General features: G+C 43.1%; 1 protein-coding gene across 2 annotated transcripts; it reads right to left on the bottom strand.

Annotated features, from left to right (window-relative positions):
• Positions 1 to 6,136: 6,136 nt before the first annotated feature.
• Positions 6,137 to 14,079, bottom strand: LOC109396929 (uncharacterized protein C10orf88-like). 2 transcript variants are annotated; one of them, XM_019669186.1, is made up of 6 exons: positions 13,471 to 14,079; positions 12,508 to 12,711; positions 11,618 to 11,687; positions 8,694 to 8,900; positions 7,605 to 8,059; positions 6,137 to 7,309 (listed from the first exon to the last, which is right to left on the bottom strand). In XM_019669186.1, the coding sequence occupies exons 1-6, from the start codon at positions 13,632 to 13,634 to the stop codon at positions 7,075 to 7,077; spliced, it is 1,335 nt and encodes a 444-aa protein (XP_019524731.1). In that variant the 5' UTR covers positions 13,635 to 14,079; the 3' UTR covers positions 6,137 to 7,074. The 2 variants fall into 2 exon arrangements, with proteins under 2 accessions (XP_019524731.1, XP_019524729.1); XM_019669184.1 differs by lacking the exon at positions 13,471 to 14,079 and having other exon boundaries at positions 12,508 to 13,322.
• Positions 14,080 to 15,331: the final 1,252 nt, after the last annotated feature.

Raw genomic sequence — 15,331 nt, forward strand, 5'->3', positions numbered from 1 at the left:
TTAACCTGTCTTGATTTCAGTTTTCTGGACTGTGAAGTGGCATTGTCACAGCCAATTTCACACTATGTCACGAGGTTTCTAATATCCTGAACATGAGGACCTGGCACAGGCCTGGCACACAGGACGTGTCCAGTAAGATGAAACGTTCATTCCCCGCTCCGCTCGCTCTCCCCACGTTTCTGTTCTCTCTTCTGACAGCAAAAGTAGTTAGTATGTTTCTTAAGAGCTCTACCATTCCAGAACAATGAAAGTCCCCTTCTCTTTTGTTTCTCGGAGGGCCAAAGGGAAGTCGATTCCTACTTCGATGGGTTAGGACCATGATTCTCAGTGTGGCACCTGGGCCAGCAGCAGCAGCACCTGGGAACTCAGGCACCACCCACCCGGCCTGAGTCAGAGAACCTGGGGCGGGGCCCGTGATTGTTGATCACACCCTGCAGGTATTTCTGGTACTTTCTCCAGTTTAGAGCCCCTGGGACAGGATGAGAGCACAGCAGGCCCTCGAATGGCGTCGTTTTATTCCACGCGGTTTCATTATAACATTGATGGGATGCTGTAGGAACTTAACTCTTGTTGGTATCCATTAGCCGATGGTAACACTGGCTTCATTATACGTTGTTTCACTAAAGTCACAGGACCTAGTGACGGCGTTCAGTGAGGACTTACTGTACTTGCTACCAGTGCAGCCTACATATATTTGGACTTGAAATGATTAAAGAGGGAAATCTGAGCCGCCAGCCGAGGAAAGTCTGGAGATGAGACTTAGAAGCCAAGTGTTTGGCTCTGGAGCCACTTTGCCTGGATTCAATCCCTCTCCCACTTTATTAGTGTACGCCTTGAGGGGTGAAAAGAGACTTGTCTGCACTGTCTTATCCAGGGAATGGGGATTCGATGATTTGCCCCAGAGGGCTGTTGAGAGGACTAACTGGGGCAGTTCTCAGGAAGCTCTCAGCGGGGTGCAGCACCCTGTTCCCAGCTAGGCCTCACACTGCCATCACCTGGGCACTGATAAAACGCTTGTGAGTATATATTTATTGCAAAATAAAAATTTTAAACTAAAAAACAAACAAAACACTGATCCCTGAGTCGCAGCCTCAGATTTGTGAGCTGACTGTATGGCGTGCAGCCTGGGGACCTGAGACTGTGGAAGTTCCCCTGCTGATTCTAACGCACCCGTGACAAGTTCCCCACCTCCCTGTACCTACAGTATGCATACTCACCCTGCAGGACCTGTGACCAGAGCCAGGGACACAGTCATCATCAGTGACTTTCAGCCACTATCCTCATGGTGGTCGTGGGTGCTACCGCCACCTAGAGGAGCAGCCGACTGCTTCCCACAGAGACTCCCTAGTGTGGCCCGAGTTCAACCACCCTCATTAGGAACGGAAGCCTCTACTCACTGGAAGTGGGAAAAGATGATTCTGATGCTCTTGTTTTCTGGTCTTTCGAGTGTCCAGGTGCAGTCCTCGTTGGCAGTGAGTTGCAGGATCAGGGCACTGTGGGTCTCTGACAGGCTGGCGCCTCCCAGGCTGGCTCTGCAGCTGGGTTTGCCTGGTGGAGACCACAGTTGGCACTAAGTAGAGTGGGGAGTCCCTACCCTCCTCCACCAGGGCCTGGGGACCCACCCCCCACGTGGAGTGTCCATGCCAGCGGGCCGGCCATGGTCAATGGCACTTAGCTCACTCCAGAGTAAGCCAGCAGCAATTGACTTCCCTCCTTGGGGCCCTTGGGGAGAAAGTGTTTATGATTTCTCTACATCTGGTGCTTAAAAGAATAAAGGTTATATTACAGCCTGAAGAAAGGTGATCTTGAAAAGGAGCCTAATATCCAGAATATGTAAAGAATTCTTACAACTCAATAATTAAAAGACCTGAAAAGGTAAAGACTTAGAATTAGTTGACTCAAAATAATATTTCTATTTCATGGGGGCTAAAATATAACTACACATGGAACAGAATTCCGAATTCCGTGACAGAGAGCTGGTATCCAGAGAGCTGATGTCACAGAGCCCGAGGCGCTGGGCGGTGGCTGTGCTTCTACAGTAAGCTCTTCGACCTGGGATCTGAATTCCTCCTAAGAGAGATGATCAGATCCCCCTTTCTCAAATTACAGGTTTGATGATGTACCCTGTTCCCTAAAGTTATTGTTTTTAATTGAAAATTTTTTAATAGTTGGCCTCCATCCAGATCTGAATGGTTTAACTGTAGTAGGTAAGCTCTGCAGTCACATCGTTTACATTGCTTTCCTGGCTTATGGTTCTCCAGTTTCAGGGTATTAGATTAAGCAACTTGCTTATTGTAGACATATTGGATTTCCTGGGAAGATTTAGGAGGAAAAATAGTAGAAAAGGTCTATGGTCTTCTAGAGAGAGAATGAGGGCCAGGGGGCCAGGAACCCCCTTAAACCATGAGATGGCATGACACTTGTCATGGAAGAATTAAAACCTTTTTTTCTTAAAATATATCACTTAAAAATATGTTTGCATATACTCAGTGTGGTGCAGCATGACACTTAGGAAAAGATGTCATTTGCTTAGTGATTCCTGTGAAATATAAATTTGATAAACAGCCAGGGGTCAGTCCTGACTATCAGTGAATACATTCGCTGCCTGCCTGCGCTTCTCTGCCCAGGTGCCCGCTTGACTTCCGACCATGATTGAGAAGACTGACATTAAGATTATGATTGCCATTGGGGGTGGCTTACTGATCGCTGCGTTTGTGCTGATGTGCTGTTTCCTCTCTCTCATCTGCAAATTGGCCAACATATTGAAGTGAGTGGCATAAGAGTGAACAACCTCCCCTCCAGTGGCACCCCTGGGCTCTCTGCTTGAGCAGCGTCTTCCCTTGCCCTGGGGCCACATCCTGGGGGAGGTCAGGAACAGCGGGCAGGGTGGAAAAGGCAGAGGCAGGTGAGTATAGCATCTTGGCTTCCTCCGCTCTGGCTGGCGTTGTGAGCTCCTAAGTGACTGTTCTCAGCCGGGAGGCTCTGGGTGTCAGCGCTGCTTGGCTGTCACCTACCTCATGGAGTTTACCCTCAGCTGGCCAGCTCAGCACACTGACTGGGCCCCTCCCCCCAGGTCCCTGGTACTGAGGACTGTGGGGGAGGCTGTGTGAATGAGTCTCTACCTCGTGTTTGCTCAGAGGATGCGCTGAATCGCTTTCCTCTTATCTGAGCTGGGGAGCTCTCGGGGTGTTCTCGCTTTCATTGCCCATGGCCTTGGGAATGGTGAGGTGGCCCGTAGGACTATGGGGAGCTGAGCTGTGTGAAGATCCTGGGGGATACCTGACAAGGACGTGTAGATCACACAAACGATAATTAAATTTGGGGAGCAGACCCTTCAAACATGGGAGAGATCAGTTGTCAGAAGCAGTGGTGTTCCCATTCAAGGAAGTTAAGCCCGTGAGGTAGAAGGGAGATTCCCAACCTGAGGGACGCTGGCTGTGGCACCTTCCCATTGTGCTCTGCACTTGGGGGCCTGCAGTGAACAGCCCAATGATCCACACTTGCAGTTCACTCTCCCTTATTCCTGTAACCTGATTTTACATTTCTAGCAATCTTAGAAGGTAAAGAAATTAAGCAGGAACTTGAGGCTGGGGCAGAAAGCTTCCATGTCAGGCTGGTATCACATGTTTGATTGGCTTCAGCCTTAAACTCCCTGGAGATCCCTAACCATTGTAATAAGTGGACTGAGAAGAAAAAGTGTAATCCCATCATTGTGTCTGTCTTTTCTTAAGAGCTCCAAAGGCACCTGCTTGTATGACCTTCAAACCTAATCCAACAATGGCTACCCAGGACAAGATCGCCTCGGCCACACCCATCACCACTGGGTCGGATCCCAATGTCTGGTACTGTGAGGAATGTAGCTTGTATGCCGACTTTGATCCTCTGCCATGCTTCTGTGACGTAAATGAGGGATTCTGACTTGGGTGGGTACAAATGTCCTCACGGGCAATAGTTCTTAGTAGAATGTTTTCTTATTCCAGTCAAGTTTGATAGGGTTTACATTATATTATGTGCTATATAACATATTTGTGTACTTTTGAATAAACGCAATATTGAAAATAATCCTATCTGCCTCTGGTATTTTTGCGGTGGTTAGTTATAAATGTACTTACATTTCTGTATTACCCACTCTGGGACTTGGCGCAAACAGCTTGTGATATTCTATTGCAATATAAGGAGAGTGAGAGTAGAAAATAAAAAGAAGGCATGTGAGCAATTTAACAGGTAGGGATATCATTGTGTTAGACGCTTGGGATGAAAAATGAAAGCGTTTGAAAATGAAGTTTAGGCTGAAGCTTCACAGTAGCCTAGGCAAAAAAGGGGAATACGATGTCTCCAAACGAGAGAAACTTTTTCCTGGTGGTAAATTTTGTCTTGATTTTATTACATGGACCCCTCTCTGAAACTCTAAAAACATGGATGCCTTCCATTTGGGATTTTCAAAGGCTCAGAACCAGTTTCCAAACCTTGGCACGTGCTAACATCTGAACTAACATCTGAAGGCACACTGTCTGTCCAGACGTTTACGTCCCCTGGAGCCTTGGGCACTGAAGGCTCTGAGGGCACGGGGTTTCCATAGGGAGGTCCTCTCCCGTGGGCAACACTGGACTCTTCTCATGGCAGATGCCAGGGCCATGTAGGAGTCTGGAGGTGTGGATGAGAATCCGGGGAGCAGGAGGAGCTGTGGAAGAGGCATGGAGATGGAACAGGGGCCAGGTAAGGGAGGCTCAGAGGCTTACTCCCAGTAGCCTGGGATCCGGGCCGCTCTCTTCTAGCAGAGATGCGATTTTGCAGGTACCAGGGTGTTTGCAACCACCTGACCCAGGTTAGTCACAGGGTGGGCACTTGGCAAAACATACTGACCTGGGTCCAAGTCCTTGTGAGTGTGAATTTACGAAGAATTGCCCACCGAGAAGAAAACAAACCCCTGTGACCTAGATGGGACCTCAAAGTTCAACTCACTGATTCTCAACAGAGCTGTTGCCCATTTCTCCATGTTGGGCCTCCAGCTGCCATCACTCTCCTCACTCCCGAATAGCCATTCAATGTGGATTGCCAGGGAGGTATTATTTAGGACATAAAATGTAAAACAAGCACAAAAACCCGCCTCTAAATCACCTGCTGCCTTGGCATCCATCTTGTTTGGCCAAGCGTGGTGGCCTTACACTGATACTAGATCCCTCGGGCAAGCACGTGCCATAGACAGCAGCCTGGAGAGGCACCAGGAAGTGTAAGTGCTGATAGGACTCCCCCAATAGCCCTTGTGATCACGTCTTCCCCCACCTTCCCCTTGTGTGCCTAGATAAGACCCCCATGGAGCTTACCAAAACTCTGCTCTTTTTGGTATGAACTGACAAATCCAGCCTTCCCCCAGGAACCCCAAAGCCCTCCGCCCACGGACTCTAATGAAAGCATGCACCTCTGACTCGCTGCCTGCACCTGGCCATGACTTCCTTGTGTGGCCCCTCCAGGCATGCCATGTCCTTCCTCCAGGATGTGGGAGTGACAAAGCTGTTCCCGTTTGCCTTGTGGTCCTCTGCTGAGCCCTGGAACACTATCCCACACCCTACGCTCTGCTTAACGAGTCACAACATGCATAAGATTCACAGAGTATGCAAAGAAGTCATTAATGTATCAAATCTCATGTTGCTAAATATTACTTCTTGAAATGATTGTGATCTTACGCCACAATTCTTTCATCATCAATATATGCAGAAAAAAAACCATCCTTAGTTTTTCTACATCTATTTTCATGCCTCGTCCTCGCTCTGAAGGTAATGACTGTGGCTACGATCATGGGGGAGGCGCTTTGTGAGTCAATGAACTACAAATACCAGAAGCTGTAAAACAACTGAAGGATTCGACTTGAACTAAGACAGATTTATCCTGAATGACAGGTACTATTTTATAGCTATATATGTTGTGAGTGTTCCACAAATTAGAGAAAGACTAGAAAAAGTGACATGCAAATCCTCAGTGACTGTGGTTAGAGTGTGTTCCATACAGCACGTTACCTTGTAATATCATAAAATTGAACAGTCTATAAATTAGCCATCATTTTAAAGAATAAATTCACCAAAACATTAGTGTGTGTGAAACACCTCTTTTCATAAAAATAAAACATTTTAAGCAAAGATTCAGTGAAAATAAAACATTGCTGTTTACTTAAGACAAGTAGTTTCCAGAGTAGACACATTTATTTTTTAGATGCAAATATATCAACACATATATGATAGTTATAATTTCTGAAAATTAAGTCTGCTGGTGAAAACAGCCCTCTCCTTGAATCCCAGGCCTTACTCCTTCCACGCAGAGCCTCAGCATGTCACACGTAAATACCACAGAAGGGCTCTGGGAAGGACAATCTATGTCAGCTCAGAATATGAGAGTTCCTTATACTTCCTGGGTTATTGATGTAAAATAAGACGACTTCTCTCGTTTTGCATCAATCACTAAATCTAAAGAAATATCCGAACAAGGAATAGCTTTGATTTTCACTTTCCTATTTACTGGTACACTGCACTGAAACGAATACAATAATGGTCTCAGTGTTTATGGACAAATACCAGGTATTGTATCTTCCTCATTATCTGAGATAAACAAAATGTAAACTAGTGATCTGAATTAAAGGTTCCAAGTCTTCTGTATCCAATTTACCAAGCACAATCAATTAGGAAAAGAAAAATTATCAAATATTCTAAGCATTATTTTTCATACTCTTAAGATTATGAAATAAGGTCTTTTATAAATAAAAAATATACGTCTGTCCAAAACATATGAACTGCATTAGAAATCCTTAAAAATTTTAAACACTTAAATAACACAGATGTACACATAAATTTCTGTAAGAATGAACAATATTGCAAACAAAAATAATTTAGGACCCGTTCTTGTTAACTCTTAGTGTACAGTACTGGGTTTACAATAACAAGTACAGTTAAAATGAACACTGAGGTCACTTTATATAAGATGGCGATCCTCAGATGACATTAAATATTTGCTTTGAACTTTTGGGTCTTGGCTTTGTAATAAATAAGTAATAAATATCTGCAGTACATTGTACATGTTGAGCACCTATCTTTCTCCATTTGAAAGTCTCTCTCTGGAGTCATAATATCTTAGAGGAATCCCAGTAGGTGAGGAGTTGCGATTTTGCAGCGAGTCCATTAATAAAGCAATCTTATTATCTACGTGCTCCTGGAGTTTATAAATTTGCTGGTCGATGTGGTCCATTAGTTTCTTTTCCATCAGTTCCACATTTTTAGAAAGAATCTTTTCCAAGTAGGAGCAAATGGGTGGCTCTTCCATTCTAAAGATAAATTGAAAGATAATAATTATCCCTGATATTATAACAAAACAACCAAAGCTTACAACAAGCAGCCGACATACATTGCTGACATCTGTCTCCATAACTGTGCTCTCTCCCACTTGTATAATAGTTACTCCCTATAAGCATGTTAATGGTAAAACATAAAAGCTCTTACATTTTCTCTGGAAAATGATTCAGTGCTCAGGCAGTACTCACTGAAATAAATCTGTTTCTCTTCAGTTAATTCTTACACCTACCAAATCTAAAGCATGTTTATCTTAAAATGATTACTTACGCAACACCAACATCGCCTTCACGGGGCTTGGGGATGGTTTCCAGACGCTCGCTGTTATGTCCTGCCCAGAGATGGTTAACTTGACTACACAAATTCTGGAGAAAGGGCAGCAACTCAGACTTCAGTATACTGGAGTTGTCACCTGCTTTCTTCGGTAAGAAAGAAGATACTACATTCTTAAGATCATTCTCAAGAAGAGCATGGTTTTGTGGCACAATGTTACACTCTTCGAGGTTTGTACTAGTCCCTCCACCAGGTGGCTGTGCGCTTTTATCAATGGAAGCTTTTAGGTCTTCGGTCACGTTTCCAGCTGTCAATCCAGTTCTAAAAGGAAAAGGTGTGGCGGATGGCTTGTCAAAGGCCCCTGACGTAGATGATGAATGTAGGTCAACCATACACCTGTATCCGGTATTTCCCAGAACCGACTGAAGCTGCTCTCCAATGGCAATACGATTCTAAGCAAGGGAAACACGTAAGGGTTACTATTAACACTAACAACAGCTAACTTAGGAGTCAGGCAATGTGCATGCTTTCATTTGATCCTCAAAACATCCACATGAAGCAAGCTACAGTTACTGTCCAATATAAAGTTGAGGAGACCAAGGTTAAAGGTAACTGGGCCAAGGTACAACTAGCGAGTGGCAGAGCCGGGACACGAGCCAGGCCACCTAAGTCCAGAGTCAGGGCTTTTAATCATTTGACTGTACTTTTTCCTAAAGAAAATATTAAAATACATACTAACATACTTTGTTAAATTGTATGGGCATATTTTAATATTTCCACTACAAAGCCCTCTCTAACTGATGGTAACAAAACATAGTACTCTCAACTGAGTCACAATAATTGATAATTTTCACAGAACTAAATATCATTCGTCAACTTTCACATTTGGTAAACCAAAGTCTGTAACACAAATATTTTATAAGAGGGTAGGTCTACAAAATGTTATTTTTACAACAGTAAAATCAAGGTAACAGTCAAATCAATAATAAAAGTTCAAGGAATTATTTAAGTCACTACATGTCCTTATGAAAAGCCATCAGTCTGACATTTTTAATGGTATCTGGAAAGAAATGCATTCCTCCTTACCTGCTGCTGAAACCTAACCATACTCATCAGTTGCTGAGCTCCAGGTGATAACTTTGACCCCATGGACTCCATGATGGTTTGGACCCTCTCGAGGTCTATCCTTGACCCTAGAGCAGGAGAGCTTGTTGAAGGATTTGCTGAAACTGGTCTCACATGTACCACAACTTTACTGACGAACACACACTGCTTTTCACCAAAGGAGAGCAACTATTATAAAACAAAAGTTCAGGAAGTAACAATATTAAACAATAATCACATCTAAAGTCATTTTTTTATATAAACTAGCAATAGTGAAGTATTCAGGAAAGCAAATATAAACTTAAATACATTTTCATTTTTAAATTTTCCCTAAAATTTAATGGTCAGCACTTCCAATGTATTATGAGGCTCAGAAATACTACTTATGTAAAAGAATGCCATTTTCAAATGAAAAAAAAGTACACAGAATATACAAAACGGGCTAAAATAAAGTTTTGTTAATTTAAGGAATAAAAATAAATTCTACCAACCTGAGCCCTTCACATACCACAAAATAAGGCTCTTCAGAAGGCCTTCCAAAGGATTGACTGAAATACTCAATGTAAGTCAGTCTCAGAATTTAGAATTATAAGGGAAAGTCAAGATGGTCTAACATAATCTGCTGGCTTACACACAAAAAAGATGCGGTCAGGGGTGATTATCTAACTTGTTAAAGGATTACCCAGTTAGTAAAAGTCAATCTTGGCACTGAGTTCTTCTGGCTTCTACAGCAGTGCCCTGTCCAGTGCTTTATGCTGTCTCATTTCATCCATGCTTCTGAACCAAAAGACATGTCATGTGTGATATGGACAACAGAGTAGCTAAGTGGGAAGGGAACAGGATTTAGAATGAGACAGATCTGAGTTCATTGATGCCTCTGCTATTATACTTAGAGCCTGTACGATCCTGAGCGAAGACCAAGACGAGAGGCAATAATAAAATGAGGTAATAACAGTGATTTCACATGGTTGTTGTGAGGATTATGTGTTGAAATTCCCAGTACCTGCTACTGAGAAAGTGTTCAAAACTATGCATCAGTAACTATTATTTTTAACTCTCACATACTATTGCCCCAGAACACGCTTTTGTAGGTTTAGGATTCCCCTAAATGAAACGACCCTTTGCACTTCCACAGAACAGTTACAGGAGACACTCACCTTCAGAGACACATACAGAACCGACTGTATGTAATATGAAGACACAGGTCTTCATGAAGGTCAAACTAGACCCATGATTCAAGAACTCTGAGTGTGGCACCAAAGCGGTGACTGGCCTCAACAATTATGGAAACTTCCCATTAAATTTATACACCCACCTCCTAACCTCCCTGAAATCCCTTTTTGTTTTTTAATTCCCATATCCTTTCTCACCACTGAATATTGTACATATTTACTCATTGAGTCGGCCTATTGTCTCACCCACCTAAAATGTAAGCAACATGGGGGCAGTCATTCCAGTTTATTATATTACTGCTAATCATACATGCCTTGTACAGTATCTATCATCAGTAGGTATTCAAATATTTGGTGAATGAATATTTCATGTTAAAGCAATCAATCACTTGAATTAAATAAACTTGGAAGCTATCAATATATACTATCTAAAACATCTTGGGACAATCAGTTCTGTAAATTTGCTACCTCCCTTCCTTTTTTTCTTATTCTAAAGTCTCGTAACTCTGCATGAAGTAATGTGAACATAAAAAGATTATAAGGATTTATTTCCCTTAATTTTTTTAAAAACAGCTTTGAGATATAATTCACATCCTAAACAATCAACCCATTTAAAGTATACAATTCAGTGGACTTTAGTATATTCAGAGAGTTGTGTAACCATCACCACAATTTTATAACATCACTCCACAAAGCAACCCTGTACTACTGCCAGTCACTCCCTATCCCCTACCCCACCCCCTGGCCCCAGCCCCAGACAACTAATCGGCTTTGTCTCTATGGATTTGCCTGTTCTGGACGTTCCATATATATACACACACACACACACACACACACACACACACACACACACACATATACACACACACACACACACACATATACACACACACACACACATATATACACACACACACACATACACACACACACATATATACACACACACACACATACACACACATACACACATATACATACACACACACACACATATATATACACACACACACACACACACACACATATATACACACACACACACATATGAACTCATACAATAAGTGGTGCTTTGAAGCGACTACTTTCATACAGTATAATGTTTTCAAGATTCATCCGTGTTTGTAGTATGTATCAGTAAATTGTTGCTTCTTATGACTAAATACTTTTCCATTGTATGGGTATGCCATATTTTGTTTATCCATTCATTAGGTGATGGGTATTTTTGTGTTGTTTCTACCTTTTGGTTATTAGAAATGATGATGCTATGAACATTCATGTACACAGCAAAGACTTATTTTTTTGTTATCTATCTAATTGATCCATAAGGTAGTTCCAAAGAGATAAAGAGATTTGTCCACAATCACTCAGCTAGTAGGCAACAAAGCAGAATTAATATACTGGGCTTATGACTTCCAGCTCAGTACCTTTTCTCTGGACTTCAGACACATCACAAAAGTTCATCTTTATGATATTTTTCATACTCAAGACACCAGTCCAAATCCCTTTAACTTTTAGATGCTCTTCTCTATAACTTCTCTAATTCTTTTCCATGGTTTTTCTTGATATAATGGAGCCAAAACTGCTTGTGGTTATCTTGACACTATAGTTTTATATAAAGATTACCAGGAACAAAGTTGAATTAACTGTATTACCAAACCAACAGAAAGTAAATACAAATTATACAAAAACATTTGCAGTTGTCAAATTAGTTAAAATTCACTGATGACTTACCTTTATTTTACAAGCAAGAGTGGAGGACTCCAGTTTTAAATATTTTTTGTAGAAAATAATTTCATGTTCACTAAAAATAAAGTAGAATTTAAATTATTTGTACTTTTATTATCATTTTTAATAGTTACATTTAAAAACAAATTGTTTCTAGGCCATTACTTAAACCCCGAGATTCAATTTGTCTGGCAAGGGACAAAGAGTTGGGGTTCCCTACTCAAGCGACCTGGTTACAAACATCCTGTCTGCTCTTTCTGTTTGTAAGATAATTAAATGAGATAATCTATATAAACTCATGTAGCGCAGAGTACACAGTAAAGCTCAATCAAGTTAGCTTTATTTCCAGTGTGTGCAATATGTAAAATAGTCCATATTTTGGGTTATATTAAGGAGAGACGAGGGTAGAACACATAAGAGCATAAACAAAAACCAAAATGTAACAGCTGAATTACGGATTAAATAGGCTGCTATGGCAGTCTTGGGCACGTTTACCATTTGTAATAGGCTTCCGTTCAAAAAAATGTGTTCAAAGTTCCAGGCTGCCTGCCAGATTAACTTGTTGAAAACATACCATTGTGAGTTCATGGAGAAAGCCGAGCAGCAGCAATAGGGGGACACACTCCGGTCATCTATCAAGTCTGACGAACGTGTACAACCCTCTGTCTAGTCACTTCCCCTCTATGAGCTCTAAATTTCCATGGTTATGAAAACGAGAAAGTTTATCAAAATTATCTTGAGGATCCCTTAAAGGTCTAACATTCTGTTCCTGCTGGTATATTTTAATCTTCTCTTCCCTGACGTCTGGCACCAGTGACAGAATTAATAAATATTGCAAGAGCCGAGGGAAATAACACTGGCCCCAAAGAACACTTCTGCATCAACAAGCCACAAACCTGTTATCCAGCACATTACAAACATTCTTGCCCCTGCTGGTTCCACAGTACTCTTCTCCTAAGTATACTTCCATATTTCTTGCTGAACTTAAAACGCCAACGGAAACGATTTCTTCACCTCCATGAGGGTCACATCTCAGGTAAAGGAAGCAGGGGTTGTCACCTCTGCTGTTGTGGCTTCTCTTCAAAATGACCAGATCCTGGCTGAAGAGAAACTTGTTAAAACTATTACACAGCACAGTTCTCTGAACACTGTTCACAACCCACTTATTAGGCCATGGGTGTTTCTCCCAATTCACTTTCATTTGCCTTTGAGGTCCATGCACCTTCCCATGCACCCAATAAATGCTCGGTAGATTCCTTCCTAAGCAAATGGATGCGTCAGAGCTCAGGGCATTCCCCTTTGTTTTATCCGTGATCATGGACATCTTACTCAATCCCCTGTAATTACTTCTTAGTTAATTTAACAACTCACTGGGCACATATCTGGTGCGTAAGAGTGGGAAGCGGAATACAATAACAGAGCGTATCTTTTTCAAAATTAAGCTGATGGAGATTCTCAACTACTGAAATATTTTTCACGCCTACACTGGTCGACAGGAGGCTTTTGTTGGGGACAGAGAGGCGGATTCCGATTCGGACAGGGGGCCTCATGAGCAGACAGCGCAGACACAGGCGGACGCGTTTGCAACGCCGTTGCCAGGTCCCCGGCCCCCAGGCCCCCGCGCCCGACACGCACGCACTGGCCGTGGCCGCCGCCTTCCCGCAGACCCGCCCTCTCGCCACCCGGGCCGCGCCCCTCGCCGACGCCGGCCCTGCTCCCCGCACAGACCGGCTAGCAGCTCCGCTCCCGGACTCCGCGCCCAGACCCTCTCCCTTCGCGGCCCCTGCCTCCCCTCACGGCTCCCCCAGGAGCGGGGCTGTCGCCGAGCAGCAACCCCTATCTCCGCCGGCCAAGCGCACCCGGGGACAGGGGGCGCCAGCAGCTCCTCCGGGTCAGAGTCCCGGACGCCGAGATCATCTCCGGTGACATGGAGGCTCTGGGCCAGGGCCCCGCGTGTGGCATCCCAGGAAGAGGCCAGCATTGGGCGGCGGGTCGACCGCCCGTTCTCAGTCCGGGCCTCCATTCGGCCGCCTCCAGGCCAGGCCAGCCCCGGAACCTCTCTTCCAGCGCTGGAGTTTCCGCCAGGGCAGAGGGGAGGGAAGGAAGCAGGGCAACTTCCGGCTCCTTCCACTTGGCCCCGCCCAGGCGGGCTGTGCAGCGTGATTTGCTTTCTAGAGACCGCAGTTGGCGCTAAGGAGAGTCAGCGGCACTTGCAGTGAGTGTGAATATGCCCTGCACATGAGGTCCCCATACAGTCATGTGGCTAATTTTGAATAGTATTGACCCCATGACAAAGTAATCAGCTGGCAATGGGTTTCTCCTGTTTGGAGACCCGGAGAGAAAAGTAATCATGATTTCTTCATGCATAGTCCTTAAAAGAGCAAGGCGTATGTTCAAGACTGAAGGAAGATAACCAGTGCATTGTATTGTACACCTGAAACTAATTATAATAAAATGTAATCGAAAAAAAATTGTAAGTGAAGAACTATAAAAATAAAGACGGAAGGAAGATGGTTGTAATAGAATTCTTAATTGAATTTGTACAAAAAAAATCAGTTTGTAAGGAAACCTCACTTCGGATTTGCAATCTTCGTGTATAATGGAACATTTTTGTATTATTTTTGGCTGAAGAGTGGTTTCCTAAAGTGATACCTTGTATTCATTTATTTTTACTTAAAAACTCCTTGTAAGAGCAACATATGCTTATTACAGAAAAGTCAGAAAGTAAAGATAATGAAAAGGAAAAAACATTCCCAAATCCTAACTACTCATAGACAATCATTGTTAACAGCTTCATGTATATACTTTTTTCTTTTCTTTTTCCTCCAGACTTATAAAATGCTTGTACTGATTAAGTCTTTTCTAGGGACTGGAAATATCAAAATGAACATGAGAGTCACAATTTCTGCTTTCATGGAATTTATATTCTAAGTGGAGGAGACAGTAAACATGCCAAAATTTAAATTATAATACCTGCCTAGAAAATAATAAAACAAGGTGATGGGAAAGAGAATGACTCTCTTGTCGGTGGATATTCAGTAATAATGTTCAATAACATGGTTAGGAAATGCATCTCAAGAAGATGAAATTTTAGCAAAGACATAAAGAGGAAAGCACTCATCTGTGTTGTGGACTTTGTGGGGAGTTGCATTCTAGGCAAAAAAAAAAAAGGCATGTGCTGAGGTACTGAGGCAGGAAGCAAGTGGGCATGTCTACACAGTAAGGGAAGGAAGACTGCTGTGGCTTGACTCAGTAAAAGGAAGCAAAGTAGGAGGTGATTATGGAAGAAAGTAAGTAAATGGGAAGATTATGAATATCAGACAAAGAGCTTGGATAGTAGGTTCAATGGGTACCTTTTGAGCAAAAGAAATACAAGACTGACTAGTTTTTAAAGAATCTCCCAGCAGCTCTTTGGAGGTTAGAAGCAGGTATAGACTGGATCTTCTGGGCGGAAGCCCTTTCTGGTTGCCCCAGTGCCCCAGCAACACTTCTATGCCCTGTTGTTTTGACTGATCCCTTACTGGGATCTAGGACATTGGGGTTTTGGGGAAGGATATGGCCCTAGACTGTGAACCAGAGGATCCATTCCTCGTTGGGCCCCACAGGCAGGTAGTTGGACACATGCTTGGTGCTACTGTGGCAAAGCTCGCACCTGGCATACGGGGACGTACTCATGAGCAGCCTGGGAGCTTGGAAATGATCCTCTGTAACCACCACATT

Source organism: Hipposideros armiger, unplaced genomic scaffold, assembly GCF_001890085.2.
Source record: "Hipposideros armiger isolate ML-2016 unplaced genomic scaffold, ASM189008v1 scaffold_549, whole genome shotgun sequence".
Lineage (NCBI taxonomy): Eukaryota > Metazoa > Chordata > Mammalia > Chiroptera > Hipposideridae > Hipposideros > Hipposideros armiger.

Coding starts and splice junctions, on each gene's coding strand:
- LOC109396929 (XM_019669184.1), bottom strand. CDS start 12,935: ATGTCCATGATCACGGATAAAACAAAGGGGAATGCCCTGAGCTCTGAC. Junction 8,901..11,617: donor CTCTTGCTTGTAAAATAAAG/GTAAGTCATCAG, acceptor GTTTTATAATAG/TTGCTCTCCTTTGGTGAAAA. Junction 8,060..8,693: donor TGGTTAGGTTTCAGCAGCAG/GTAAGGAGGAAT, acceptor TCCCTTGCTTAG/AATCGTATTGCCATTGGAGA.